Source organism: Prunus persica, chromosome G6 (genome assembly GCF_000346465.2).
Source record: "Prunus persica cultivar Lovell chromosome G6, Prunus_persica_NCBIv2, whole genome shotgun sequence".
In the NCBI taxonomy this organism is placed as follows: domain Eukaryota; kingdom Viridiplantae; phylum Streptophyta; class Magnoliopsida; order Rosales; family Rosaceae; genus Prunus; species Prunus persica.
Window position 1 is genome coordinate 5265843 of NC_034014.1, and position 24673 is coordinate 5290515.

Here is a 24673-nt window from a genome sequence, read left to right on the forward strand (position 1 = left end):
ATACAAACCCTGTCCAATTTTGGTTTTGGAAACTTCTTGCCCACGCTTCTTCTTCTTCTTCTTCTTCGAAATTAGAAACCTCTTTTCTTTTTTTCGGTTACAGTTAGAAACCATGTATGATAAGTACGGGGGAACTAATTAAGCCTCTCCAATTCCTATTCTAATTTGGTTTAAAAACTTCTTATAAATATATTGTCGCCAGTAGTAGCTTATAGCCTGCTCAAATTAAAAGAACCTCATTTTTGTTTATGAAAGCTTATACATAATAACCTAGTTGATTAAGCTAAACAAGCTTTTCAATTCTCTCTCTCTCTCTCTCTCTCTCTCTCTCTCTCTCTCTCTCTCGTATAGACATCATGTCTGCTTTTGATTTTCCAATGCCTCTCATCATCGTGTTTCTAATCCTCATTATCATTGGTTTTTGCGGGCCAGACCGCACCTGGTATGATTCTTTTCGGAGTCATAATGCATGTCATGTTGATCTCGAAGCAGGTCGACCGCAGGCCTCAACCGTCTTCACGTATACTGGTACTACTGGAACTGACTGTGCAATTTGCTTGGAAGATGTAATGGAGGGGCAAGAATGTCGGTTGTTTGCTAGTTGTAAGCATTCGTATCACAAGTTCTGCATTGATCATCAGTGGCTAGCCAAAAGGAAAACCAATTGTCCCCTTTGCCGTGCTCCTGTTAAGAAAATATCTCAGTTATGTACTTCTGATGTTCAAAGCTCTTATAATAGATAGAATATTTCAATCACAGTCATGTACTCTTTGCATTATGTTAGCAGCCAAATAAAAATATGGAATAGCATTGAAAGTTTTCAAATTCTGATTTTCTTTGCACAGCGCCTATGGTTTTTCATCCAACTGCATGCAAGTTTTAACTCATCAATTCCCAAAACTTGCACACCAGTGCTATAAGGTTCGAATCACCGTCCATGATACTTTTGTAGTGTGTATGAGAAACACCATTTCTCTTTGTAGTTTAGACTATAGCTTGTGCTAAAAAAAGAAATTCCCAAATAGAAAGAATTTTAGCCTCTTTTCCCTTGAATATTTTATTTATGAATATTAAGACTATACGGGACAGTTTGATATCGAAATATGACATGATATTAATATAATGGGATTATTTGCTAGAATAATTATAGTGGTAGGATTTGAAAGTATTTCCCTTTTTTCAGTCTCAAGAAAATTTTATTGTTATTGTATTTTTGAGCTGCAGTAATCGATTTCATGCAATTTTCTATAGTCATCTTATGTTACCCAAAAACTTGATAATTAAAATTTAAAATAACATGATAATTAAATCCTAAAATTTAAAAATATGTGGATTAGGCCAATTGATCAGTTTAGTGAGTTCGCGCCTTTGTTCCCAGGTTTGATTCTCTCTCCTCGTAAATTAGATAAAATAACCTGATTTTGGGTGAAAAGTGAAATTATATGTTTATAATTAATAGCATAGATTATGGACGGGGCAAACAACCCCGCCATTGTTTTCGGTTATAGTTAGAAACCTCTACAATTCCGATTCTAATTGGATTTAAAAACTTCTTGTTTCTGAATAGAAACTCATTCTTGTTTCTGAAAGCTTATACATAATAACCTAATTAATTAAGCTAAACAAGCTCTTCAATAATTCTCTCTCTCTCTCTCTCTCTCTCTCTCTCTCTCTCTCTCTCTCTCTCTCTCTCTCTCTCTCTCTCTCTCTCTCTCTCTCTCTCTCTCTCTCTCTCGTATAGACATCATGCTTGCTTTTGGTGATGTCTATTCAACCCTTGCCCTCGCCATGGGAGCCCCCTCACAATGATGATCTACTTTTTTTGTTGCAAAGACCGCACGGCCAATGATCATTTTCTGAGTGATGATGCACGGCACGATGATCTCGAAGCAGGTCAACGGCCGTCAAATCTTGGTCGTAATATTGCTGCAGTACAGCCGCCGCAGCAGGCCTCAATCGTCTTCACATATACTGTTACTACTAGTCCTGAGTGTGTAACTTGTTTGGAGGAGTTCAGGGAGGGGCAGGAGTGTCGGTTGCTTGCTATTTGTAACCATTCGTATCACAAGTCCTGCATAGATAAGTGGCTAGCCATAACGGAAAGCAACTGTCCCCTTTGCCGTGCTCCTGCTCAAAATGTATCTTCATTAGAGGGATTTCTGTAATTCTCAGTTCATTACTTTTGATGTTACAAACACAGAGCATGTAACTACCAATTTTACTTGTACCTTTAGAAGTAAATCCCCTCTTGCATTATGTTAGTAGCCAACGAGAAATATGAAATTGCATTCCAAGTATTCAAGTTCTGATTTTCTTGCACAAGGCCTATGGTTTTCATCCAACTACAATTTTTAACTGACATCAATTCCCAAATAGAAAGAATTTTAGCTTTGAATTTGTCCTGAATTACAATGTATATTTCTACTACATACACTAGAGCAATAAAAAAATGGACAAAAATTGTATTACAACATAAAAAAATGATAGATATGTATCTTTGAATGTATATTATGCAAAAACAAACTTAAGCAATACATAGAGGGCAAACAATGTGTATTATGGACATGTATTTCCATTAACTTTCATCCTTTTGGAATTACTACCACCTAGAGAGAGAAACCTATGTTAACTGGGAGAGTGCACCTAAAGGCCAAACTCTGAAGAAAAATGCAAGCCGATAAAAAAAGGGGATATACAGAACCTCATGAACAACAATGTAATTGCTCAGCCAAAAAAAAAAAAAAAGAAGACATTTTGAGACTGAGATCCTTACTGGGTGAGGCAAGATATTGGAGTTTGAAGCTGTACAGCCGTGAGACTTCTTGTGCCTCAAAGGAGCTCTTTAGTCAATACATATGGGTGTTGTCTGGGTCACCAAACAAGGTGTCCGGGTCTTATGAACGAGATATACGATTCCATCTTATGGAAAGTATTAGAAATTGGGATTCTTATTCACATTCAAACATTCATAACTTCACCAGTACTATTACCTTTCGCTTTAGAAAGTATGTTAACAAAGAAACTGATGGTCTTAAATCTGACTCTATCATCTCTTTAAGCAGAAACTCAGCCTCCTCCCACTTCCCATCATTACAAAGCACTCCAATGGTGGAACTGTAGCTAGCCACATTTGGAATCATTCGATTCTTTCTCATTTCTTTGAGCAACCTCAGTGCCCTGTAAGAGCTACCCTCTTTGCAGTAACCATGAATCATCATATTATATATGACATCATTTGGCTCCAAATGAGTGTCACTTATTGATTTGAAGAGCTTCGATGCTTCCTTCATATCGCCTTTCATGCATAATCCATGGATTAAGACACCATAGGTGTGAGTATCGGGCACCATACCGGCCTTCTCCATAGAAAAGAATATCTGAAATGCTCTTTCCATGTCACCAGATCGAACTAAGGCATCGATTAAAATTGTATATGTCACTTTAGAAGGAGAAACACCTCTGTCGTTCATCTCTCTCACTAAATCAGCAACTCCTGCAGAATTTTGGGCTCTAGCAAAGCCTTGAATCAAAACATTATAAGTCACCAAAGATGGTGATTGTCCATTTGACTTTAACTGATCAAATAAACTCAAAGCCTTGTCCAACTTTCCTAGGTTACAAAACCCATCAATTAGTGTGTTAAAAGTAACTGTGTTTGGACTAATACCTTCCCTTATCATCTGATTAAAAAACTTCTCAGCTTCCCACATCCTGATTTCCCTGCACAATCCGCAAATTACGGTGTTGTATGCTACAACATTGCAGGCCACTCCTCTCTCACGCATTTCATCGAACAGTTCCAAAGCTCTGCTCATTTTCCCATCATTGCAACACTCATTGATCAAACAATTATAAGTGCATACGTTAGGAACAACCCCATTACTTTTCATTTTGTCATAGAGCTCAAACCCATCTTTTTTATGGCCTTTCTTGAAAAGCCCATCAATCAACGAAGTATATGTATACTGGTTAGCAACCAAACCAAGCTCCTCCATTTTACCAAATATCTTCTTTGCCCTCTCTAAGTCACCATTCTTGCAACACCCATCAATCAAAGTAGAGTATATAACAACATTCGGAGACAGAACCATTTCCTCCAATTGAACCAAAAGCTCGAAACCTCTATCCAAATCACCAGCTTCGCAGCAACTTTTTATCATTATCCCAAAACTATACACATCCAACTCAACCCTACCCTTAAACTCATTGAAAACCCACCAAGCTTTTCCAAAATCTTTTGACTTAACAAGAGAACCCAACAGATTATTAAAAGTGTTTGATCTGGGAACGAGGCCCTGGTCAACCATCTGCTTCAAAAAGTAAAGGGCTTGCTCTGGCAACTGAGATTGAACATGCGCATTGATGATAGTTTCAAACAGATGACTACAGAGAGGGTTAGAGCTCAAATGGGGTTGAGTTAAACGGTGGAGGAGAGAGGAGGGAGTGAAGAATGGGGAAGAAAGTCGACCAGTGAGCACTTGAAGAATGAGAGACTGGGCGTGTGTTGGCATGTTGAAGGAGAGAAGGCGGTGGAGAATGAAGGATATGGATTGGTGGGTGTGTTGGAAGCCTTGGAGAGTGGAGGAGTTGAAAATTGAGAAGGCTTTTAGTGGCGGGCTCTTCACCATTTTTTGAATGAGTAGCAAAGCTTCGTTCGTTAGAGACATTATTGTCCTGCGTTTTATTGTTGCCTTGCCTCTCTTCGAAATTAGAATTAGCTGAACATTGTAGGAACTCGGAATCGGAAGTTAGTTTTGCCCACCCATGATGAAATGGGCCGGGTTAAACTTGTTCGGATCAGCCCAGTTTATATTTTTAACCGCTTGAGTTAGAGCATTTTCAGTGGCTGGGTTTGGCCAGGGTAGGAGGTGGCCCAAGCCCATTTTGACATTCCAGCGTACAGGTGTGGCCTGGGCAGGAGGTGGGTCCCAGCAAACCGGGCAAGCCCAAAGGCAAAACGAGCCCGTGCTCGTGCTTAAGGGCTGCTAATGTTAGAGCTGATGCTAGCATGATGTCAGTGCCTGGGTTTAAATTTCTTTTAAACTGAATGTGGTGCATGCACCAACGGTAAAAAATATTTAAACTTCCGTGCGCTGACGCCAAGCTGACGTCACCCTTAATTTCCGCCAACGGCTAGAAGCCAGGTGGCAAGTCCTGGGTTGTTCGATCGTTTTTTGTCCTCTAATCTAACGATTGCCCTTTTTTGTTAAAAAATTGAAATTTAAAAAAAAAATCAAAAAAATTTTGAATTTTTTTATTTTTTATTTTTATAAATACCGACCAATATTCTTCACTTTCAACATCAAATCTAAATACATTTTCTCTTTCTTCCTATATTATTCAATTTCCACACCAAATTTTCTTCACTTTCTAAATTTCATTTGTGTTGAAATACAAATGACATCTTCCATCGAAGCTGGAGGGACATGGACAACCATGGAAGATGTTTTGTTGTGTGAGTGTTGGGTCCAAGTTGGTCCGATCACGGGGCATGAGATGAAGTTCTCTGATATGTGGAAAAAAATTCATGCCGAATTTTGTGAAAGATCAGGTTCTGGCTGTACGAAAACAGCTTGGCTAGTAAGTAGAAAATTTTGAATAAAGCCACTATTCATGTGAATAGTGCCCGCCCTTGCAATTTTTTTTGTTGGTTTTCCAGCCATTGCCACGGCAATCCAAGGACAACCACTATTCACATGAGATATGAGGAGAAGAATTTGTATAGAGTTTTGATGTAGGGAGTGAGGAATATGGCTAGGTATTTATTTTAAAAAATTCTATTTTTTTAAAAAAATTTATTTAAATTGGCTGTTGACCTCGCAATGACATCAGCATTAGGTCAGCTTGTCCAGGCAGCGGTCCAAACAAATCTTGCCTAGGGGCTTGCCTAGACTGATAGAACCCACTCCTTGTCCAGGCTAGCCTTCACTACCGGGCTTCGTCTTTGGGGGCTGGGGGTCCTTCTGCCCATAGTAGCCTGCACGGGTGGATCAAAGCCCCTAACGAAACAGGTTGAAACTTAATTCAAAGTTTTAGTGTATAAGTAGAAAAAACAAAATACTCAAGTTTTTGTCTGCGATGAACATGTGAATTACACAGATTTTTGTTAGCAAATTCAATAGAAAATTCCTAAGATAAGCTGTAAATTGATCACGTTTGTAATTTCCCCCGTGTGAATTAATCAGGCACTTATGGTGCCATTTGTAGCTGTAGAGGCTTTTTTTGGTATAAACTAACATGATGTTCATTTACCAAAGATTTAACCTTTAAAATCTTGTACGTTACAATTCATCATTCCCTATACATGAAATTATAAAAATCCCTTCTTCTTTTTTTGGGTTAAAATAAGAAAACTATTAAACTTTTTTTTGGGTGAAAGAAAACTTTTAAACTTCACAAGGTAAGATATAATCCAAAAGATCTAGTTATAACCTTTTTCTTTTCCTGCCCAAAAAATATTTTTTTGGGGCTAAAATGATAATCACAACCAGTTAATGGAATACAGATGGACCTTTACCAAAACTGACAAGATCCGCAAACAAAAACTAAAAATTTCAAACAAACCAATACATATGCAGTTGTGAATTGACCCCACTACCCCCACGTCTCTCCGTTCATCAACTCTCCCTCTTGAGTCTTGACCAGATTGTGGAAAATCGAAAACTGTTCCCATCAACTCGTCAAGCAAAGCATACTAAGCGGGCCCCACACACAGACCTTTCTTCCGAGTTTCAACTTTCAACATATGCTCTCTGGTGTTATCTAGCTCACGCTCCTTTCAGCTTCTCTACACCAGAGACATGGAGCAGAAATCCTCTGCAACCGCACCGCCCAAGCTCCTCCTCCTTTTCCTCCTCGTCTCCGCTTGCCATGTCATGGGAGCTGCCGCTTACTCCATCGGCGTCAACTACGGCACCATAGCTGATAACCTCCCGCCGCCCTCCCAGGTCGCGACCTTCCTCAAGACCAAAACCACCATCGACCGCGTCAAAATCTTCGACGCCAACCCCGACATGCTCCGCGCCTTCGCCGACACCAAGATCGCCGTCACCGTCACAGTCGGAAACGGCGACGTTCCGGCCCTCGCCAAGCTCTCCGCGGCTCAGGCTTGGGTGTCCGCTAACATTCTGCCGTTCCACCCCCGCACGATCATCAACCGGATCGCCGTTGGCAACGAAATCCTCGCCACGTCGGACAAGGACCTCATCGCGCATCTGCTTCCCGCCATGAAGTCTCTCCACGAGGCTCTCCAGCTGGCTAATATCTCCACCGTCCAGGTCGGGACACCTCACTCTCTGGGTATACTAGCCCCCAACACGGGCCCACCGAGTCAGGGCCGATTCCGAACCGGGTACGACCGAGTCGTCTTCACTCCGATGCTCGAGTTTCACCGCCAGACCAAATCCCCGTTTTTGATCAACCCGTACCCGTTCTTCGGATTCGTACCCGAGACTTTAAACTACGCGCTCTTCAAGCCAAACGCAGGCGTTTTCGACAACGCCACGGGGATGAACTACACCAACATGTTCGACGCACAGATGGACGCGGTTTTCTCGGCGATTAAGAAGGTCGGGTACGAGGACGTGGACCTAGTGGTGGCGGAAACCGGGTGGCCCTCCGCGGGCGACCCGACCCAACCCGATGTCAATGTGGACAATGCGGCGTCGTATAACGGGAACCTCGTGAGGCACGTGAGCTCGGGAAAAGGCACGCCGTTGATGCCGAACCGGACGTTCGAGACTTACATCTTCGCGCTGTTCAATGAGAATCTGAAACCCACGACGTCGGAGCGGAATTACGGGTTGTTCAAGCCCGACTTGAACCCGGTTTACGACGTGGGCATTTTGCGAAACCAACAGGTAATTCGGTAATTTTAGTAATGTTTTTGGATTTCTTGCGGGTAAGAATCGAAGAGTTATTCTGATTCCTCATGTGCTGCCAATAGTTTTTTGACACGCGGTGGAGGTCGTATGCTCTGTCTTAACTCAATGGATCACTCGGCTTCCGCGTTTGTGCTTCTGAGCTCTGACAATGCCTACGACATAAGCTCACCTGTCGTTGCTGTCGTTGTTGTTTATGTATAATGACCGTTCGTTAATTATTTATTTTAGGCAGCGGGTCCTACATCTGGGGTGGCATCCGGACCCAGCTCTGGCGGGGCGGCCGGACCCACATCTGGCGGTGCGTCGGGTCCCACGTCCGGTGGAGCAAGAGCACCGTCATCGTCGGAGAAGAGGTGGTGCGTGCCCAGATCGAACGTCTCTGATGCGGCGTTGCAGGCGAACATAGATTACGTGTGCAGCAGCGGAGTGGACTGCAAGGCGATACAAAAAGGTGGGCCCTGCTTTCAGCCCAATACCGTGAGGTCGCACGCAGCTTACGTCATGAACGCTTATTACCAGTCGGTGGGGCCGCAGGATTACAATTGTGACTTCAAGCACACTGGATTCATCACCACCACTGATCCCAGTAAGCTTTCCCTGATTTTTAATTTATTTATCGACATCTTGAAACTAGCGAAATTAGTTTTTTTTTCTTATCTTTTTTTAATAATAAAAAGTGGAAAAATTGGGTGGCAGGTTACGATGCGTGCACGTATCCATACAAGTCGGAGAAGTTAGAAAAGTCGGTGGAGGGAGGCTCGATGAAAATGAAAAGTAGCAGAGTAGCAGAGATATTTATGATGGTGGTAGCTTCTTGTATGATCTTTTAGAAAAATTAATCTTTTGTAATTTGAAAAAGAGTTAATTTAATTTCGTCATTAACTTAGGATAGCTACTCTGGCTGCTGCCATTGTCGTGGGGTTTAATTATTGGTTGGGTGTGAAGAAGTGGCTGTGTTTTGGACAGAGAATTACTTGTAAAGGGGAATAGTGCTGTTTTGTTATTTTGGACTAATAGCGGTACAATATGTGGAATAATTTTTCACATGTTGTTGTATTATTAATCGAGATAGCAAAACAGTGTTATTTTCATTACAAGAAAGTTTGTTGTTCTGTTTTATGGTGTGTTCTGGGTTCCAAAGGCCTCTAGCTAGGACTCTCAGATCTGATGTATTAAATTTGAATCTAGTACTTCTCAACTGATTATGGACCATTATTATTTATTTTACTGGGGGAAATATTTGGCAATGCTCTCTGAGTTATAGATCACGTTTATGGCCAAAATTGGGGACAATGCTTGGTAGCGATCAAACTTTGTGTAGATGCTCTTAAGGATTAGTCGTCTGTGTCGCCCGTGATGGAATCTAACAGAAAATTATGACATAATTGATACATTGTGGCACAATTGCATGAACTAAAAGTTTAAGGGAGACAAAATCAAATTGAAAGTTCAGAAGAGTAAATTATAACAAAGTCCAAAATTTATGGGAGGGTGCTAAAATATTCCCTTCCCTGTAATCTCACATGAATTATATGCATCAACATTTGATGTGTCGTTTTGCGTTTGATTTTTGAAGTCAATAGATCTTCTTGATATCAATTGAAACGTCTCCTAAACCCTATGTTTCATTTGATCTTTCCTTTGAACGAAAGGAAGATGCTTAGCTATAACTTACGACAGAATCTAATTCCTCTTAACTTTCTAAGAGAGTTTTATAGCAATTTCTTTGGAGTAAAGCAATATTATGCTCGTCGTTTTCAGTACAATCATCATATTCTATGGATATGTACGTATGTACGTGTGACTGCAAATTGAACAAACATACTATTACAAACTATATCTAGTGACAAGGGATATATGTGATGTGAGCAATGTTATGAATTCTCGCATGCATCCAACTACTCTTATCCAAAATTGATCATGAAACTAATATTTGTGCATGATTTCTTGTTATATAATACTATATGTCAAATAGCGGTGAGACTCAATTGTTTAAGTGAGATCTACTACTAATAGAGATGTGGTCTGAGATAATCAGTATTTAACCCCTTTTTATGACAGTTAAACCATTAAATTAAGGCTTCTTCCTAGGCTTTGCCTCGAATCTCAATTTTCTCATTGAATTTGCAACGGGGTCAATGTGTTCTTGCGCTTGCATTTCGTCAATTTTGTCAATAAAGTCGTTAAATTACTGACGTGACATGAACATTTAGTAATTTTAGTTATGAACAAAATTTTAAAATCCAAATTAATCTTCAAAATGTACAATATCATAATAATAATAATAAAAAGCTTCAAAAAAACACGGTAGTTTTCTACCCGTCTTTAACTAGACATTATACATATTCAAGTATGGGTAAAGCGGATATTGATCCCCTTGCAAGACATAAACAGAATCACGACAAAGCGGACAACTGGTACCCTTAGCTAGCCACTTCTCAATGCATCCTCTGTGAAACGTATGCTCACACTTAAGAACCCTGCACTTATCTTCTTCCTCAAACTCCTCCATGCAAATAACACACTCGTCACTGTGAAATCCAACTCTCTTGTCCACTCGATACTTGAAAGGTATACCACAGCAGATTAGCCGTGGCCGCAGCGGCGGTCTTCTGGCTGATCTTCTCGTTCTTGGTGGTGCGGTTAATGGTGTTGTTATTGTTGGTTCCCCAGATTCAATGTCATGCGTTGGATGTACTCTTTGATCAGCAGCATTTTCCCTGAGGATCCCATAAATGATGGCGGCTACTATTAGAACGCATAATAGCATCAGCACCACGGTGCGTACATAACCAAGCTCTGGTGGCGGTGAAGGCGGTAGCGAAAGAGGAAGAGGCAGAGGAGCTGCCGATACCATGGCGGGCGGACTGCGTGTATGAGGTGAGAGTAAGCCAGTGTGGTTGTTTGTACAAGGATTGCAATTAATATATACTTGAGGAAAGCCTAAGTCCTAATGGCATAAGGAAAAGAAGAAAAAAGAAAAGAAAAGGAAAGTTTCTTGCTAGTTTAGGATTTTGGCGGTACAAAGTACGCACGGGAGGTTTGGGTGTGAGTAAGTGCAATAGTCTATATGCTTGTGGCAAGTTAAACCCCTATACTATACTTGGAGAAAACAAAAAGATTGGGGTTTTTCTTTTCCTTTTTGACCGGATGGGAAAAATTCAAATTTTACACAAATCCTCAATTAACTATACATAATAGATATTGACGGTTGTGTGAACCTGATTTTGATCTCCTTGCACAACCCAAACACAATCTCGACAAACCGGACAGTTGCTAGCCGTAGCAAGCCAATCATCTATGCATTTTTGGTGAAATGCATGCCTACAATTGCTAAGAAATCTGCAGTTTTCTCCTTCCTTAAACTCCTCCATGCATATAACACACTCATCACTGCAAATTCCTATTCTTTTGCCCACTTGATGAATGAAAGGTACACCATAAGAGATTAGCCGCGACGGTCTTCTTGTTCGCCGTAGATTTGTCGTTGTTGGTGCCCCGAATTCGATGTCCAAGAGGGTTAAAGTTTGATCAGCCCTTTGATTTACATACAAGTTTCTGATGAGCAGGTATATGTTGATGGCTACTAAAATCATTAATAGAATGACATGGTATGATTCTACAACAGCGTGCCCCAAGGAATAGTACCTATCAAGCGGGCTATGTAGCAATGATAGAATTAGGTTTGTTGCCATTGATACCTGTGAAAGCGGTGGAGGAGGAGGAGGAAGAAGAGTGAGAGGCGCCGTGGATAGCATAGCGGAGTGTGTATGTGTGTGAGAGGGAGAGGGAGAGGGAAAAAGTTCAGAAATGTACTGTATATCATTCTAGCCCACATATTAAAAACAATTAAAGTACAACCGCTTGTTAAAAAGACACAAGTCCTAACATTGCTCCCAATATACCATCTCATATATATGTGATGTTGATATATTTTGAGTTTTTTTAACGGCGGTTGTACTTTAATTGTTTTTTATATGTGGATTGCATCTCAATCCAACAAATTATTTGTATAGTAGATTGCATCTAAGATTGAAGTGAGACTCCTTAATAAAAGAGCAAAGAATAAATCCTAAACCAAAAAAAAAAAAAAAATTAAATGAACACTTCAAATTTGTTTACTAACTCTCAACATACTCTTGAAATTATATAATAAATTATTTGTATCATTTTATTTTTATTTTTAATATAGCGATATGAGGGAGGGGGAAAATCAAACATAAGACCTTGGATGACTAAATGCTCTTAACCACTCAAGCTACAAGCCCCTTGTATTTGTATCACAGTTATTAGTTACTAGCTAGCCTCTTCACATGTCTTTTATTAATCAAATGCGCTAAGCGCGACTTACAAAATTTAACCATGCCTGTATGAACCGCATCAATGAGTAAAAAATCAAATATGAAAACAGTAATTTGAAAGGTAAAGTTTAAGGTTAGGGTTTGGAGGAAAAGCAAACATCTTCGACTTTGCTGAGATTGAGAGATGCAGAGAGTGGAAACTTTAAGCACAGGGGAGAGAAGAGAGTTAGAAGAAAAATAACACCCACATTGACATAATTGAGATATAAAGAAAATTCAAAAGTGGAAAAATTAGCTAATAACCTTCTATATAAAGAAAACTATTTGTACTATTGCCAAAACTCCAGGAAACTAAGCAACACAAATGCTTTCAAAAGAAATCAAAAAATTACTGATTTAGTTTTCACACTGTTATATAGCAATGTACTTTCCAAAACAAAAAATAATAACATTTATGCAATTGTTTCCAAAATGTAGAAAAATACTTAACAATTGCACAAAACCCTTGAAGAAACTGCAAAATAAATACCATATATATATATATATATTTCTGTGTGCCTTTGAATATTAACTAGCTAGACTTGATTCCCATTTGTGGTAACGCACTTCGAACCGAAGCACGGCAGAGAGGACAGTGCTTGTTCCTTTGTAGCCATTTATGCATTTCTGGTGATAGGTGACATGTCGTGAGCCAACACAGGTCCCCATATCCTTAAACTCCTTGAAGCAAATCGCACACTCGTCACTGCTAAATATTTCTGTTCCTTGGCAAGTCCTGTGTGTGTGTGTTGTGTGAAGACCCTTAAGGCTTGTTGCGGTGTTTGGGATTCAAGATCGCAGGTTTGGTCATTCGTTGGATTATTATTTCTCCCTTTACACCAGTACAAGAAGAGGACATACATGACGGTTATAGGCAAGATTACTCGAAATATTAGTTGCATTAAGTGTGCTGTCGATGATGGTGGTTGAGGCGGAGGCGATGGTGGAGGAGGTAGAAGAGTCCGAGCCACGGCTACCATGGTGAGCTACTAGTTGTGTATGAGAGAGTGAGATCCAGTGTTAGGTACCATGTACTGTTTTTTTTATATACAATATACTTTTCCATTAGGAGCCTAAATTTTTAAGGGCAATGGTCAATGAAGGACAATCTAAAAATTGACTGGAGGTTTTGGGTGTTGTGGTAGCAAAGAATCCACCACTATTGTAAATTGACTGGTTTCCCCTTGCAAAACTACTTAATGGAAAAACTTCCCGTCGGGGCACGAATTTACTGACAATACCATGACGATCAAGGTTTGGGTTTACGTAAAGGGAAGGATATCCCTTGTCCCCCGTAAAGGTTTGGGTTTACGTAAAGGGAAGGATATTTTGCTAGGTTTGGAATTGGCTATAGCTTCGTCTTTCTCTTGTTTTGGTCTTGTTTTTCAAGTGGTCCTGTCCTCTCTGATCACTTGGCTGTAATGTTTACTGTTTTGAATTACATATCTACACACACCGCAAATAGAAAAGTTATTCCCCGAAGTTAATGATGGTAACAATACAATGCACAAACTTACAACAACAACAAATTCCCAATTAACAAGTAATTTTGAAGAAGAAACCACAACATTAAAAACATTATTATTATTTTTCTTCTGTCTTTGAAATTTAATATTGACTAGGCAGTACTGTCTACTTGATTCTCTTGTTCGGTTTGTATGCTTTGAACAGAAGCACGACAAAGAGGACATGGTGGTTTGCTTTCCTTGTTGGTTAGCCACTTATCAACGCACCGTTTGTGAAACGAATGCTTGCAGTTAGCAAGCAACCGACACTCTTCCCCATCCTTAAACTCCTCCAAGCAAATTGAACACTGATGAAGATCCTCATCATCAGTATTAAGATTGCGGCTGTTGTTGTTGTTGCTGCTTTCGATTCTACACGTGAAGACCATTGTGGTCTGCGGGGGATTCTGCGGGGGATCCGTTTGTGCTTCGAGATCGACAACGTTATCATTGGGCCTATTACAAAATTTGAGGAAACAAAAGGCCGCAAAGAGGCCAAACCATGCTAGCATTAAACCTAAACCAACCATATCAGCAAGCCTTAGCCTAGGATTATCAATAATTGAAGGTGATGATGGAGGCAGAGGAGGGAGAGGCATCACGCAGTCTTCGCTGGTCGAAATAAGACGAAAACAAGGATTTGACATGATGTCTGTAAGCGTGTAAAGAGAGAGGAGATGATTTAAAGAGCTATTTAGCTTATTATATCTGGCCAATATATATAAGAAGTAGTTTCTAAACCAAATTGGCCTCGGAGATTGAAAGTCCACTTCTTCTTCTACTTCCTAAGAAGAAAGTGTGTGAGCAAGAGAAGTACTTTTTAAAACCAAATTTGGCCTGGTTTTATATAAAATAAAATACATATAATCTTTTGTTTCTGCTTCTCAAGTCGGTTTCCAAAACCAACATATATGTGTAAACGTCCCATATCCTTAAACCAACTTATATTTTTCTATTCTTTTAGGGCCCATTTGGTATATTATTTGGATCCAATTTTATAAATTAAAAAATAATAATAAGTCTAAAACTTAAAAAACTCGTTTGATAGACTCATTTTTAAAAACTCAAACTCTCACCCAAAACAAAATAAAAAACACCCCATTATTGAAAACAAAAAAGTGAGGTTTTATAACTCTCTCTCTCTCTCTCTCTCTCTCTCATCAAGGCCATTGAGGTCTCCTTCGTCCACTACCCAACAGTTATGAATCCAGGACTTCAAAATGGGGTGGGCTAAATTTACCTTACGTATAAACCTATTAAAAAGACAAATTACTAGACGGTACAAGTGAATTTCATTAATAACAAAAAATATACATGGGAACATAATGAACCCCTCAAAATGCATCTAGTACAACTTTAAGTAAAAACAACATTAAACTACAAGAAAAAAGCAGTTTTTAAAAAAAAAAAAAATACAAGTGATCATCTAAAGGGGGTGGAGGTTTCTCACACATATACTAATAAATAATATATTCATAATGATGTTGAGAGATTAATAAAAAAATATATACAAGCAATTAATAAATAATTTTGTGAGGAAAAGATTAAGCAAAATTAAAGAGTGGTAAATGATTTTGGTGGTATGAAAATTTTGAAGAAATAGGTGGGTTTTATAGGGAAAATTGAATGGTACAAAAAATTTAGAAAAAGAAAGAAAATTTATGTTGGTATTAATTTTCAAAAAATTGCCATTGGTCATTGGTAATAATTGTGATTGCACTAACAATATCGAATCATGCATAGGTAGTTGGAGCAGCTTCAATGAGTGTGAGTATTACTGTTTTAAAACCGACCGTTGGATGAGCAAAGGTTGGTTGAGTGCATGGGCATTGATAAGTGAGTAGATATAGCAGCTGCATTGAGGAGAGTGAAGCAGCTCTTGAGTAGGGGTGTGTGGGGTGCGCTTGAGTGGGCTGGGTATTAACGTTAGGTTATAAAAGATAAAATCACCAGCGATTTTTTCCCAAGTTAGCATGTGCATAGGTCCGTCCTTGCTACCCAACCCAAAATTGATCAATCTTTTTTCATGTTTTGGGTTTCTAATGAAAGCTCACAGATTTTCCTTTTCTTTTGTTAATTTCAATTTGGAAATCTAGGGGTTTCTGATTTTAATTTCAATTTTATTTGGATCTTAAAAATAGTTTGGAGTTCAATACCAAATAAGTTTTTAGATCTTAAAATCAGTATTTGAAAACTCATATTTTAAAAATGAATTAAAATGATTGAGTTTATTTTTTTGAGTAGGATATCAAATAGGTCCTTAGCAATTCCTTGTATATATGTGAAGACCCTGGGTGTACCTCTATTTGCACTTATTTGCCATGAACCAATCTTATTCTGACACATGTCCTCCTTTTAAGAGAAAAAAAAGTAAACCATAAAAAAAAATTCAAAAGATTTAGATTCGTTGTGCTAGGAAATAAAATCCCTACCTTTATTTTTTGCAAGAAGTATATACTGTTATAAAACTAGAATAATCAGAGGATGAGAAGTACCACTGTAATATTGGGAGTGGAATTATATTTCTCTTCGTGGTGTTTACACTGACAGAATTTCTCCTCAGATAGACTCCACTCTTTCTCTTCTTCTGACTCTCACTCTTTCTCTTCTTCTCTTTCGTATGTTTACAAGCAAATATAATGTCTATTTATAGGCAAAGCAAATGGCCTTTAAGGGAGACATAATGATTTCTCCCCAACATCATTATCCCATCTTTTGACTAATACCCTCTAGCTATATCTCCATCTTTTGACTAATGCCCTATAGCTTTATCTATGTGGGCTTCATTTCTTTATAACATATACTTGTTAGAAAACAGAGCAAAGGAATTTCTTGTTATGGTTTACTTTTGCCCTGCTTACAGTTGTACACTAGAGACTGTAGCACGACAAAGGGGACACTACATCTTCTTGAGTAGCCATTGATCAATGCATTCTCAGTGAAACGTATGTTCACACTCAAGCTGTCGACATTTTTCCCCGTCCTTAAACTCGCCCAAGCAAATTGAACACTCCGAGTTAGTGTTAGTAGCAATTGCTTGGCTCTTTGTATATCGGAAACTTGACGCCTTCTTCTCCGCCAGCAGCGGTGGTGTTTTTGCAGCAGTGTCTTGGTTAGGATTATAGTTAGGAGGAGGGTGAGGCTGTTGTGGATGATTTCTTTGTGCTTCTACATCATCAATTGGAATATTTAGCTCCCATCGTCCTAAACACACACAACAGATACATAAAGACCCGAGGATGAAACAGGATAGGATAGCTGGGATTAGAAAAGAGGGGTCTTCACTCCAGAAAGGAGGAGGAGGTGCTGCTGGAGAAGGAGGAGGAGGAGACATGGTTGCTTTTTAAAGTTGAGAAAAATACAAGTGATATTCTGCATTAGTCTAATCTAAACTATAAAGAGAAAAATGGGAAAGACATCCGCGCTAGCCAACTTGACTAAGCTCATACAGGTGAGAAAGATGTTTAAGAAAGAGGAAGAGGGAGACTTGGTATATGAGATTGTTGTAAACCTTCGTTTGTTCAGGAAGAGAATATTTATATTAGTATAGAGGAGTCCTAGTCCTAGACAAGGAATTGTAAACTTAGCCGTTTGTAATTAATGTAAAGAAAAAGAGAAACCACTAAACAAGAAACAAAAAAGAAAATCTTCTAGATACCACAAAATAATGTCAACAACATCATCGTTCTTTGTTTGTTTTGTACTAAGAGTAAGAAATATCAAGATGCGATGATACAGAAAAAAGAGAAAGCAAGACATACGTTATATTTCGAAGACCACAATACGAGCCCCAAATAGATTTTCTTTCAAGTGGGTCGGGCCTCAAGAAATATTCAAGTGTGGCCCAAAAAGCTCCTAACTAGATTATGTGCTGTTAAACGAACCTTAAAATTAACTGAGTACACCCTACTACTAAACTATTTATTGAATTACTAATTTACCCTAATATAAAATGACCAAAAAGTTTATATTGAATTGTGAAACAAATAAAATTTTAATAAGTACACCTTACTCACTATATTCAACCTTTATCATACGTAGAAAAGTCTTCGTACTGCTTGGTACTCACGAATAACGCAGCGAGTGTTAGTTTAGTTTAGGATTGGTATTACGAAATTAAAGATTTTGATGAAACCCAAAATCTGAAAAGTGGGCACAAATTCATGTAAAAAGAGAAACCTGGTTTATGATTGATATTAGAGTGTTGTACCATGACTGTTTTTGGTAGTTAAATAGCGTGCACTTAGTTAATTTTACATTTTGATTAAAATATTAGGGTTAACTTAGATTATAGGGTGTACTCAGTTAATTTTAAGATTCATTTAACAGCATTTAAAAAAAAAAAAAAATGGACAGCTCCTACTATAATATTTGTGTAAATCCATGTGGGCAAAGGTTTGATATCTTTAGACACTTAATGAACATTTGTGTAAATCCCCCTCCTCCAATCGCTCGTATTAAAAAAAATAGTATAATAAGAGTTATGAAGAAACAGTGCGAGGACGTGACACGTATACTCTCTTATGTTCATAAGTCTTGGACATTAGTCTCATTTACTTTATTAATTACTTGATTGTTTGATTGAGTTTGAATTTCCCACCATTTTGTTATTAACCAATCCTACCAAATTGAAATATTAGGCTACCACCTCAACATCATTTGTGAAACGAATGTTTTAATGTTTACAATCATCATCATAAAGTGGTGCTGCTGCTGCTGCAGGGGGAGGAAAAGGAGGCATGATTGAGAATAATGAGAAAACAATAGTTGCCTGATTTATGTATGAAATCACTTTTCGAACAAAAAAAGAAGAAAAAGAACCCTAATCACTAATTAATTAAGCAATAGGCCCAATTCCTATCTTATTAGGATAAATATTTGGCTTGTTCGAAACGACATCGTCTCGGACCTATATACGAAAGACGGTTTACCCAATTGAATTATATTTGTTGATAACTTGATATATTCAGTCGGGGTAACTTTCCCCAATCAGAAAGTCCTTTCATTGACGCTTTTGCTCTTCGAGAAGCTCCGCTTCGCCTCCGATCAGGGTTTCACAGGTAAAGCTTCAATCTTTCCATGTCGAATTTCGCTCTCTTTCATTTCGTCTCTATCAATTGCAATATATAAAAAAGAACCCTTTAATTTGCATCCCACCACCGTACGGACAATTTTCGATTTTCTGTTTGATTAATGCTCAATTTTTTTGAAGAGAAGTTATTCGGTTGTGCTTTCTTCTCATCGGAGTTCGTTTCTGTTGCATAAATTTCTGCACGCAATTTTGTAATTAGACAATTCAATAGGAGTTCAAGGAAACCCTAGAATTTAAATTTCAAAATTTTCGACTTATTAGGGTTCTTGTTTGATCGCGAATGAATTCGAAGAATTCTTAACTTTTGATTTCATTTAAATTCAAGTAGTTGTTGCGTTTTTCTTTTTTGTGGGTATAATTTCTGAGAATTCTGATTAGTTTGATTCTCTGTAGGGTTTGATCTTCGAATTTCAAAATGCCTGCCACAGCAGGAAGGGTTCGCATGCCCGCGAACAATCGGGTGCATAGTAGTGCTGCCCTTCAAACCCATGGTATATGGCAGAGTGCAATTGGGTATGACCCCTATGCACCCAACAAAGAGGACAACAAGACTTCTGCGCAACCCAATTTGTCGAACTCTGAACCAGACGCTGAGAATGCGTATGCGAGCTTCCAGGGCCTCCTTGCACTTGCCCGTATAACTGGGTCCAATGCTGATGAGGCTCGTGGGGCTTGCAAGAGGTGTGGCCGTGTTGGGCACCTCAACTTTCAATGCAGGAACTTTCTGAGTGTTAAGGAAGACAAGGATAAAGACCCAGACGCGATTCAGGCTGATGTTGCGTCTGAATTGGGTAAGTTGAAGAGGAAGCTGGGAAGGACAAATGGGAAAAACGTGGCTGAGAGTGAAGAGAGTGAGGATGAGGATGAAGACAGTGAGAGTTCAGATTCAGATTATGATTCAGAGATTGAGAAGATTATTGCTCAAAGAAATGGGAAAAGGGCCGTTAGAAAGGATTCTAAAAAGAAGAATAAAGACTCAGATGGTGATGTGTCGGATACGGATTCCGGGGAAAGGAAGAAGAGAGGAAGGTCGAAGAAGAGGAGTAGCAAGAGGAAATACAATGATGATTCAGATGATTCAGATGAATGTAGGAAGAAAAGAAGGAAGGAAAAGCGGAGGAAGAGGGATGAGTCCTCAGAGGAGGATGGTGAGCGCCGGCGGCGGCATAGGAAGAGTAGGAAGGAGAAGAGGAGGAGGAGAAGTCATCGGTATTCGGATGACTCTGAATCTGATTCGTCTGAAGATTCTCATTCTCGTAAACACCGCAGTCGGAGGAGCAGAAAGGCAGTCACACCATCTGATTCTGATGATGATTCACGGGTAGGTAGGGGCAGGAAGCGATCTGAGAAGAAGAGCCGGAAGCGCCATCATGAGGATGATGAATAAATCGATCTAGGAATGGTCTCAAACTGTGTACCCCAGGAACCAGTTTGAATCTATGTAGTTTGCAACAATATGCTATTGCAACCTTTGTATTGATTCTGTTCATTTGCTTGGACATGCTTCTGTTGTATTTGGCTGTTTTGCTTTCTGAGATGAAACTATCACTTTGCTTATCGGAAGTTTGAACGTTTCTGGTATTAGTTCATTCGATCTTGTGCCATTTTCTTGCGTGAACATTTATTTCATCCTACTCTTTGAATGATATTTACAGAGCATATTGTGCTATATGTATATAAGATCGTATATTTCGCCCTAGATTTGTTTTCTGCAAGCTTTTGAATATATCACAATTGTTGCTAATTAGTATAGCATGCAGGAGTATTGTAATTAGTTTTGTTCTGTTGATTTCCTCGAAGCTTTGGTTAGATTTGGTTGTTTTGCACGAATAAAATTGTTACTAATCATCTACTAGGAAACTTAATAGCTCTTTTGATTTTCAGTTTCTGATGTCACTTGTGTTGTAGCTTTCTTGCTTGTGGTGATTTCTGGTGTCACGAATGCTTTGCTGCAAATGTTTTATGTAGAATTGGTCTTCCATTGGCATTTTTGTTGGCTCTAATGACTAATGCGGTGTTAAAGTGAATACAAGCAAACATTTTGTGGGTTTCATCTCCTGGTGCGTATTCTTGTGGATTTTCATAATTACTTCATACTCGAGTAGAAGCTTTAGTTTAATGGAATGGACTTATGCTTCACAAGTGGCCAAGTTTTTGTTTGAAGGGCCAAAACTAAGCGAAGGTTCCCACTCTGTCACAACAAATATAAGGACAAAGCAATTTATTCATCACATTAAGGAAGTCATGGATTGCTACATTGCTTGGATTAGTAACAGTAAAAATTCTTATCTGACAGCAACTTAAGATCCCATGTATCTACAGAATACAATTTGCTGTTTTCTCTTGACAAGAAAAGTGAAATCGTGAAAAATGGGTACAACCACTATTTGCCCCTTTTTTTTTCCCAAATAAGAAAAGGGGGGAGATTCTCCAAGAAAAACAAAGAAAGGAAAGGCCAAGATGGCGTGATCGCACCCTCTGGTGATTTGATGACTAATCTTGTGTTGCAGCTCCCTGGTTGAGCTCTGCAAACCTCATGCCAACACGCATTGAATGCTTTAGGAACTTCTCAGCACATCGCCTGACACAGGTTTCCTCTTGCTTCTGCAACGATTTGTGCTTGAAGGTATCGACGCAATCAGTGAAGCATCTCTCGACAAGTGAGTTATACATCCTCAAACTGCAAGGAAATTCATACTGTTAGCAGATTTGTTCCATCCTTCAGCATGGAAATGGCATCAGACAAAGCCTATCAAATTTACCTCCACCAATTCATCCTACACAGAACTAGGCAAAGAACTAGTTCAAAGCTATGATAACAGTTCTTTTACATGCAAATAAGCATCCAACTTAGAAGCCAGGTACTAAGAATACCTGAACTTTAGTCTTGGTTACTAAATACTAATGACTCTGATGTTCACCCATTTCCATGCATGTTCTCTTAAGCACTTTGCCTAAAATTTGAACTTTTGGGATATTAACATTGCCTTCTGTACATGGTTGGATTAGCATTTCAAAATGGCGAAAACAAGTAAATGTAATACAAAATGGGGCAACACTGTTCTCTTATGGATGATGAACCTGAACATGACAAAGTCTGCAGGAATCATGAAATTTGTACTAGAAATGTCTACATGAAAAACACAATTAAAGGTAAAAGATCATTCTTCTTCCTAGTAACACAAATGCTTGAAAGAAACAAATTCAGGTCATCAAACAGTATCTCATATATTCTTTATCGCTTTATTTGTTACTTGGGTAAAATTCATAAACTAAGGAATAAACAACATTTGCACTAACACATAACTAGTGTAGTTCCCAAAACGTCCAGAAGCAACACAAATGTTGCCATGGTTTTAAGGAGAACTTTTATATGGCTTCACAAAAAAAGAGTTCTCACAAAATTAAACCATGTGACCTAAATAAAAGAGGAATTGTGAAGCAACAAATCTCAGTCAATCAAATGACTCGGATCTTCCATGCTCTTAGCAAAATTACTAAATCTTCAGAGGCTTAGAGAAAAAGTTTTTACCCTTTGATTCCGAATTCATCAAAGACACAACGCGATAATAAACAAACATTTGAGTAGCAATTCAACTGGAAATAAAAGCACAATACATTGCGCTACAGAGAACAGATTGAAGCAGACCAAAAGATCAAAACATTCCCCCACTACAAAATACATTAGAAATGCAAGAACAAATTAAATCATGCAATACCCAAAATTCTATTTTAGAATCACAAGCTTCTATCTTTACATTAACATAACCGTTCTCAAATCAAATAACAGAGACTCAATGCGGCAAAGACCAAAATTCTCTCTTTCCTCAAGTGAAAGATTACAAATTTACAATTTTGGATGAGCAGAACCAAATTTCGAGTTTTTTTTTTTTTTTTTTCATATTATCAAGCAGAAATTCAGAATTTGAGAACCCACAAGACATATGAGGAAATGTAGAAACTCGAAGGGAAAAATTGGGAAATTAATTAGATAAAAATAAAAACCTGTCGCGGATCTGGAGCTGATCGATCATAGTGGCCATTCTGAGCTTGTCTTCCTCTGGAAGGGAATCCAGATCTCCTATCATGCTCTTGTCCATACTTGGATTTATCAACTATTTCAGGATTTTTGCTAAATTAGTTACTCTCTCTGGAAAATCACAAAGTTGGGGTTTATGGACCAAGATCGTGTAGCAGATCGCTTCCCCTTTATACCGAGTTAAAACCCTAGATTTCGAGGAGGCGGATATCATCATATGCTTGTAACGGCGCCGTTTGTTAGCTCTGTCCTCTGAGTCGTATTAAGATGATAGTGGCCGTTGGATTTGAGCATGCTATGAAAATTCAGAAATTGGCTTTAGGCAACTTTCTTTTTCTTTTTAAAAAGAACTAATATGAAATAATAGTCTTTTTCTTTTTTAACAAGAAAACAGTACAACTACACTAATATAATTGGAGGAGAATTCGAACTTGGGTGGAAGAGCACACTATTATTGCTAACTAAACAAACCTATAGATTTATCTTTTTTCTAACTAAGCATTTGTATTTTGTGGGATTTCATTTGCTACTTTGCTTTTTTCCTTTGCCCTTTTCTTTACTAGCTAAATGAAGAAAACAAAAAAGGTCTTTATTTTGTGGGTTTACATCATAATTGAAAAGTACAACATAAAGGCTTTTTAGTTTAGGTGTAAATATCGAAATGGTCTCTATATTTTACTTTATTGGTCAATTTAGTCCCTGCATTATTAATTTGGCCAATTTAATCCCTGTGTTTGTATATGTTAACAAATTTAATCATTTTCGTCATAGATTGACTAACATATACAAATACAATGACCAGATTGGCCAAATTAATAACACAGTGACTAAACTAGCCGATAGGATAAAACTCATGAACCATTTTAACATTTAAGCCTTTATTTAATATATATATATATCCTGGTTTTAACCAAACAAGATGTGGATTGGACTGAAATGGTTAGAATATTGTTTTGGATTGCAGGCAGTATGAGATTGGAGTAAGTCAGTTGTTATGGTTTAGTTTATAAAATTTAGTCTCATGTTTGTATTAGATCATTGCTTCTTATAAACTTTATTTTTTTTATTTACATCAATTTATTTGAAGCTATTGTTCAATTTAATTGTATTAGAAATGGTATTGGTAGCTTGCATATGAAGTTAGTGCTACAGAGTTCTTAACTTATAGGCCAGTTTGTTAAGAACTAGTTAAGGATTTGGATTTGCACTACAATCCCGTTTTTAAATGAAGGAGCCTTGACCCTTTTTTATTGTGTTCAGAACCTCTTAAGAAGTTGTCTGGTCCTCAATTTGGTGGGGTAACACCAACTGGCCGCCATAACTCTGGACCTCTTCCTCCTATTCTCCGTGCAACAGGTCTCATTACATCTAGACCCATTTCTTCTGGCCCAGTAAATGCTTTTGAGGCTCCTCGTAAGGTATATGGTCTTTTGGAGTTAATCGGATCAATGAAAGTACAAGGTTCCTCCATTGTTCACAATCATGCCATTACTACTCTTTAGCCAAGACGACAAGTTTTCGTTTAGGAAGAGCTTCCCAAAGCTAATATTATGGTCTTTGATTCTACTTTTCGTGATGGGGTTCATAGCTGGTGGTTTTATTCTAAGTGCAGTCCACAATGCATATCGCCTCATTGTAGTTGTGATCCTTTTTGGTGCAGTTGCTACATTATTCATATGGAATACTTGTTAGAAATATGCCTTGAAAGTCAATCATTAAATGAAATCGTTCATGAAAACTTCAATTAAACCAATTATTTAGGTTTATACAAAAGGGAAATTATGTCAACAGAGGTGACGGTCCATGCATGACCA

At 38.4% G+C, this 24673-nt stretch overlaps 4 protein-coding genes across 4 annotated transcripts; 2 read left to right on the forward strand and 2 right to left on the reverse strand.

Moving 5' to 3' along the window:
• Window positions 1654-4710, reverse strand: LOC18773982 (pentatricopeptide repeat-containing protein At4g11690). The gene is made up of 2 exons (XM_007208588.2): window positions 2774-4710; window positions 1654-2127 (listed from the first exon to the last, which is right to left on the reverse strand). The coding sequence occupies exon 1, from the start codon at window positions 4665-4667 to the stop codon at window positions 2967-2969; it is 1701 nt and encodes a 566-aa protein (XP_007208650.2). The 5' UTR covers window positions 4668-4710; the 3' UTR covers window positions 1654-2127; window positions 2774-2966.
• On the forward strand, window positions 6520-9120 carry LOC18775527 (glucan endo-1,3-beta-glucosidase). The gene is made up of 3 exons (XM_007204992.2): window positions 6520-7859; window positions 8112-8469; window positions 8580-9120. The coding sequence occupies exons 1-3, from the start codon at window positions 6801-6803 to the stop codon at window positions 8711-8713; spliced, it is 1551 nt and encodes a 516-aa protein (XP_007205054.1). The 5' UTR covers window positions 6520-6800; the 3' UTR covers window positions 8714-9120.
• LOC18772661 (CAX-interacting protein 4) lies at window positions 18672-20489 on the forward strand. The gene is made up of 2 exons (XM_007205497.2): window positions 18672-18788; window positions 19214-20489. The coding sequence occupies exon 2, from the start codon at window positions 19236-19238 to the stop codon at window positions 20205-20207; it is 972 nt and encodes a 323-aa protein (XP_007205559.1). The 5' UTR covers window positions 18672-18788; window positions 19214-19235; the 3' UTR covers window positions 20208-20489.
• On the reverse strand, window positions 21027-23153 carry LOC18772523 (mitochondrial import inner membrane translocase subunit Tim9). Its single transcript, XM_007207457.2, has 2 exons — window positions 22826-23153; window positions 21027-21500 (listed from the first exon to the last, which is right to left on the reverse strand). The coding sequence occupies exons 1-2, from the start codon at window positions 22918-22920 to the stop codon at window positions 21314-21316; spliced, it is 282 nt and encodes a 93-aa protein (XP_007207519.1). The 5' UTR covers window positions 22921-23153; the 3' UTR covers window positions 21027-21313.

What these genes read in the sequence shown, in the direction of transcription:
- LOC18773982 (XM_007208588.2), bottom strand. Translation starts at nt 4,667, where the DNA reads ATGTCTCTAACGAACGAAGCTTTGCTACTCATTCAAAAAATGGTGAAG.
- LOC18775527 (XM_007204992.2), top strand. Translation starts at nt 6,801, where the DNA reads ATGGAGCAGAAATCCTCTGCAACCGCACCGCCCAAGCTCCTCCTCCTT. An exon ending in GCATTTTGCGAAACCAACAG is followed by an intron (nt 7,860 to 8,111) that starts GTAATTCGGTAA and finishes TATTTATTTTAG; the next exon opens with GCAGCGGGTCCTACATCTGG. An exon ending in CATCACCACCACTGATCCCA is followed by an intron (nt 8,470 to 8,579) that starts GTAAGCTTTCCC and finishes ATTGGGTGGCAG; the next exon opens with GTTACGATGCGTGCACGTAT.
- LOC18772661 (XM_007205497.2), top strand. Translation starts at nt 19,236, where the DNA reads ATGCCTGCCACAGCAGGAAGGGTTCGCATGCCCGCGAACAATCGGGTG.
- LOC18772523 (XM_007207457.2), bottom strand. Translation starts at nt 22,920, where the DNA reads ATGGACAAGAGCATGATAGGAGATCTGGATTCCCTTCCAGAGGAAGAC. An exon ending in CAGCTCCAGATCCGCGACAG is followed by an intron (nt 21,501 to 22,825) that starts GTTTTTATTTTT and finishes ATTTCCTTGCAG; the next exon opens with TTTGAGGATGTATAACTCAC.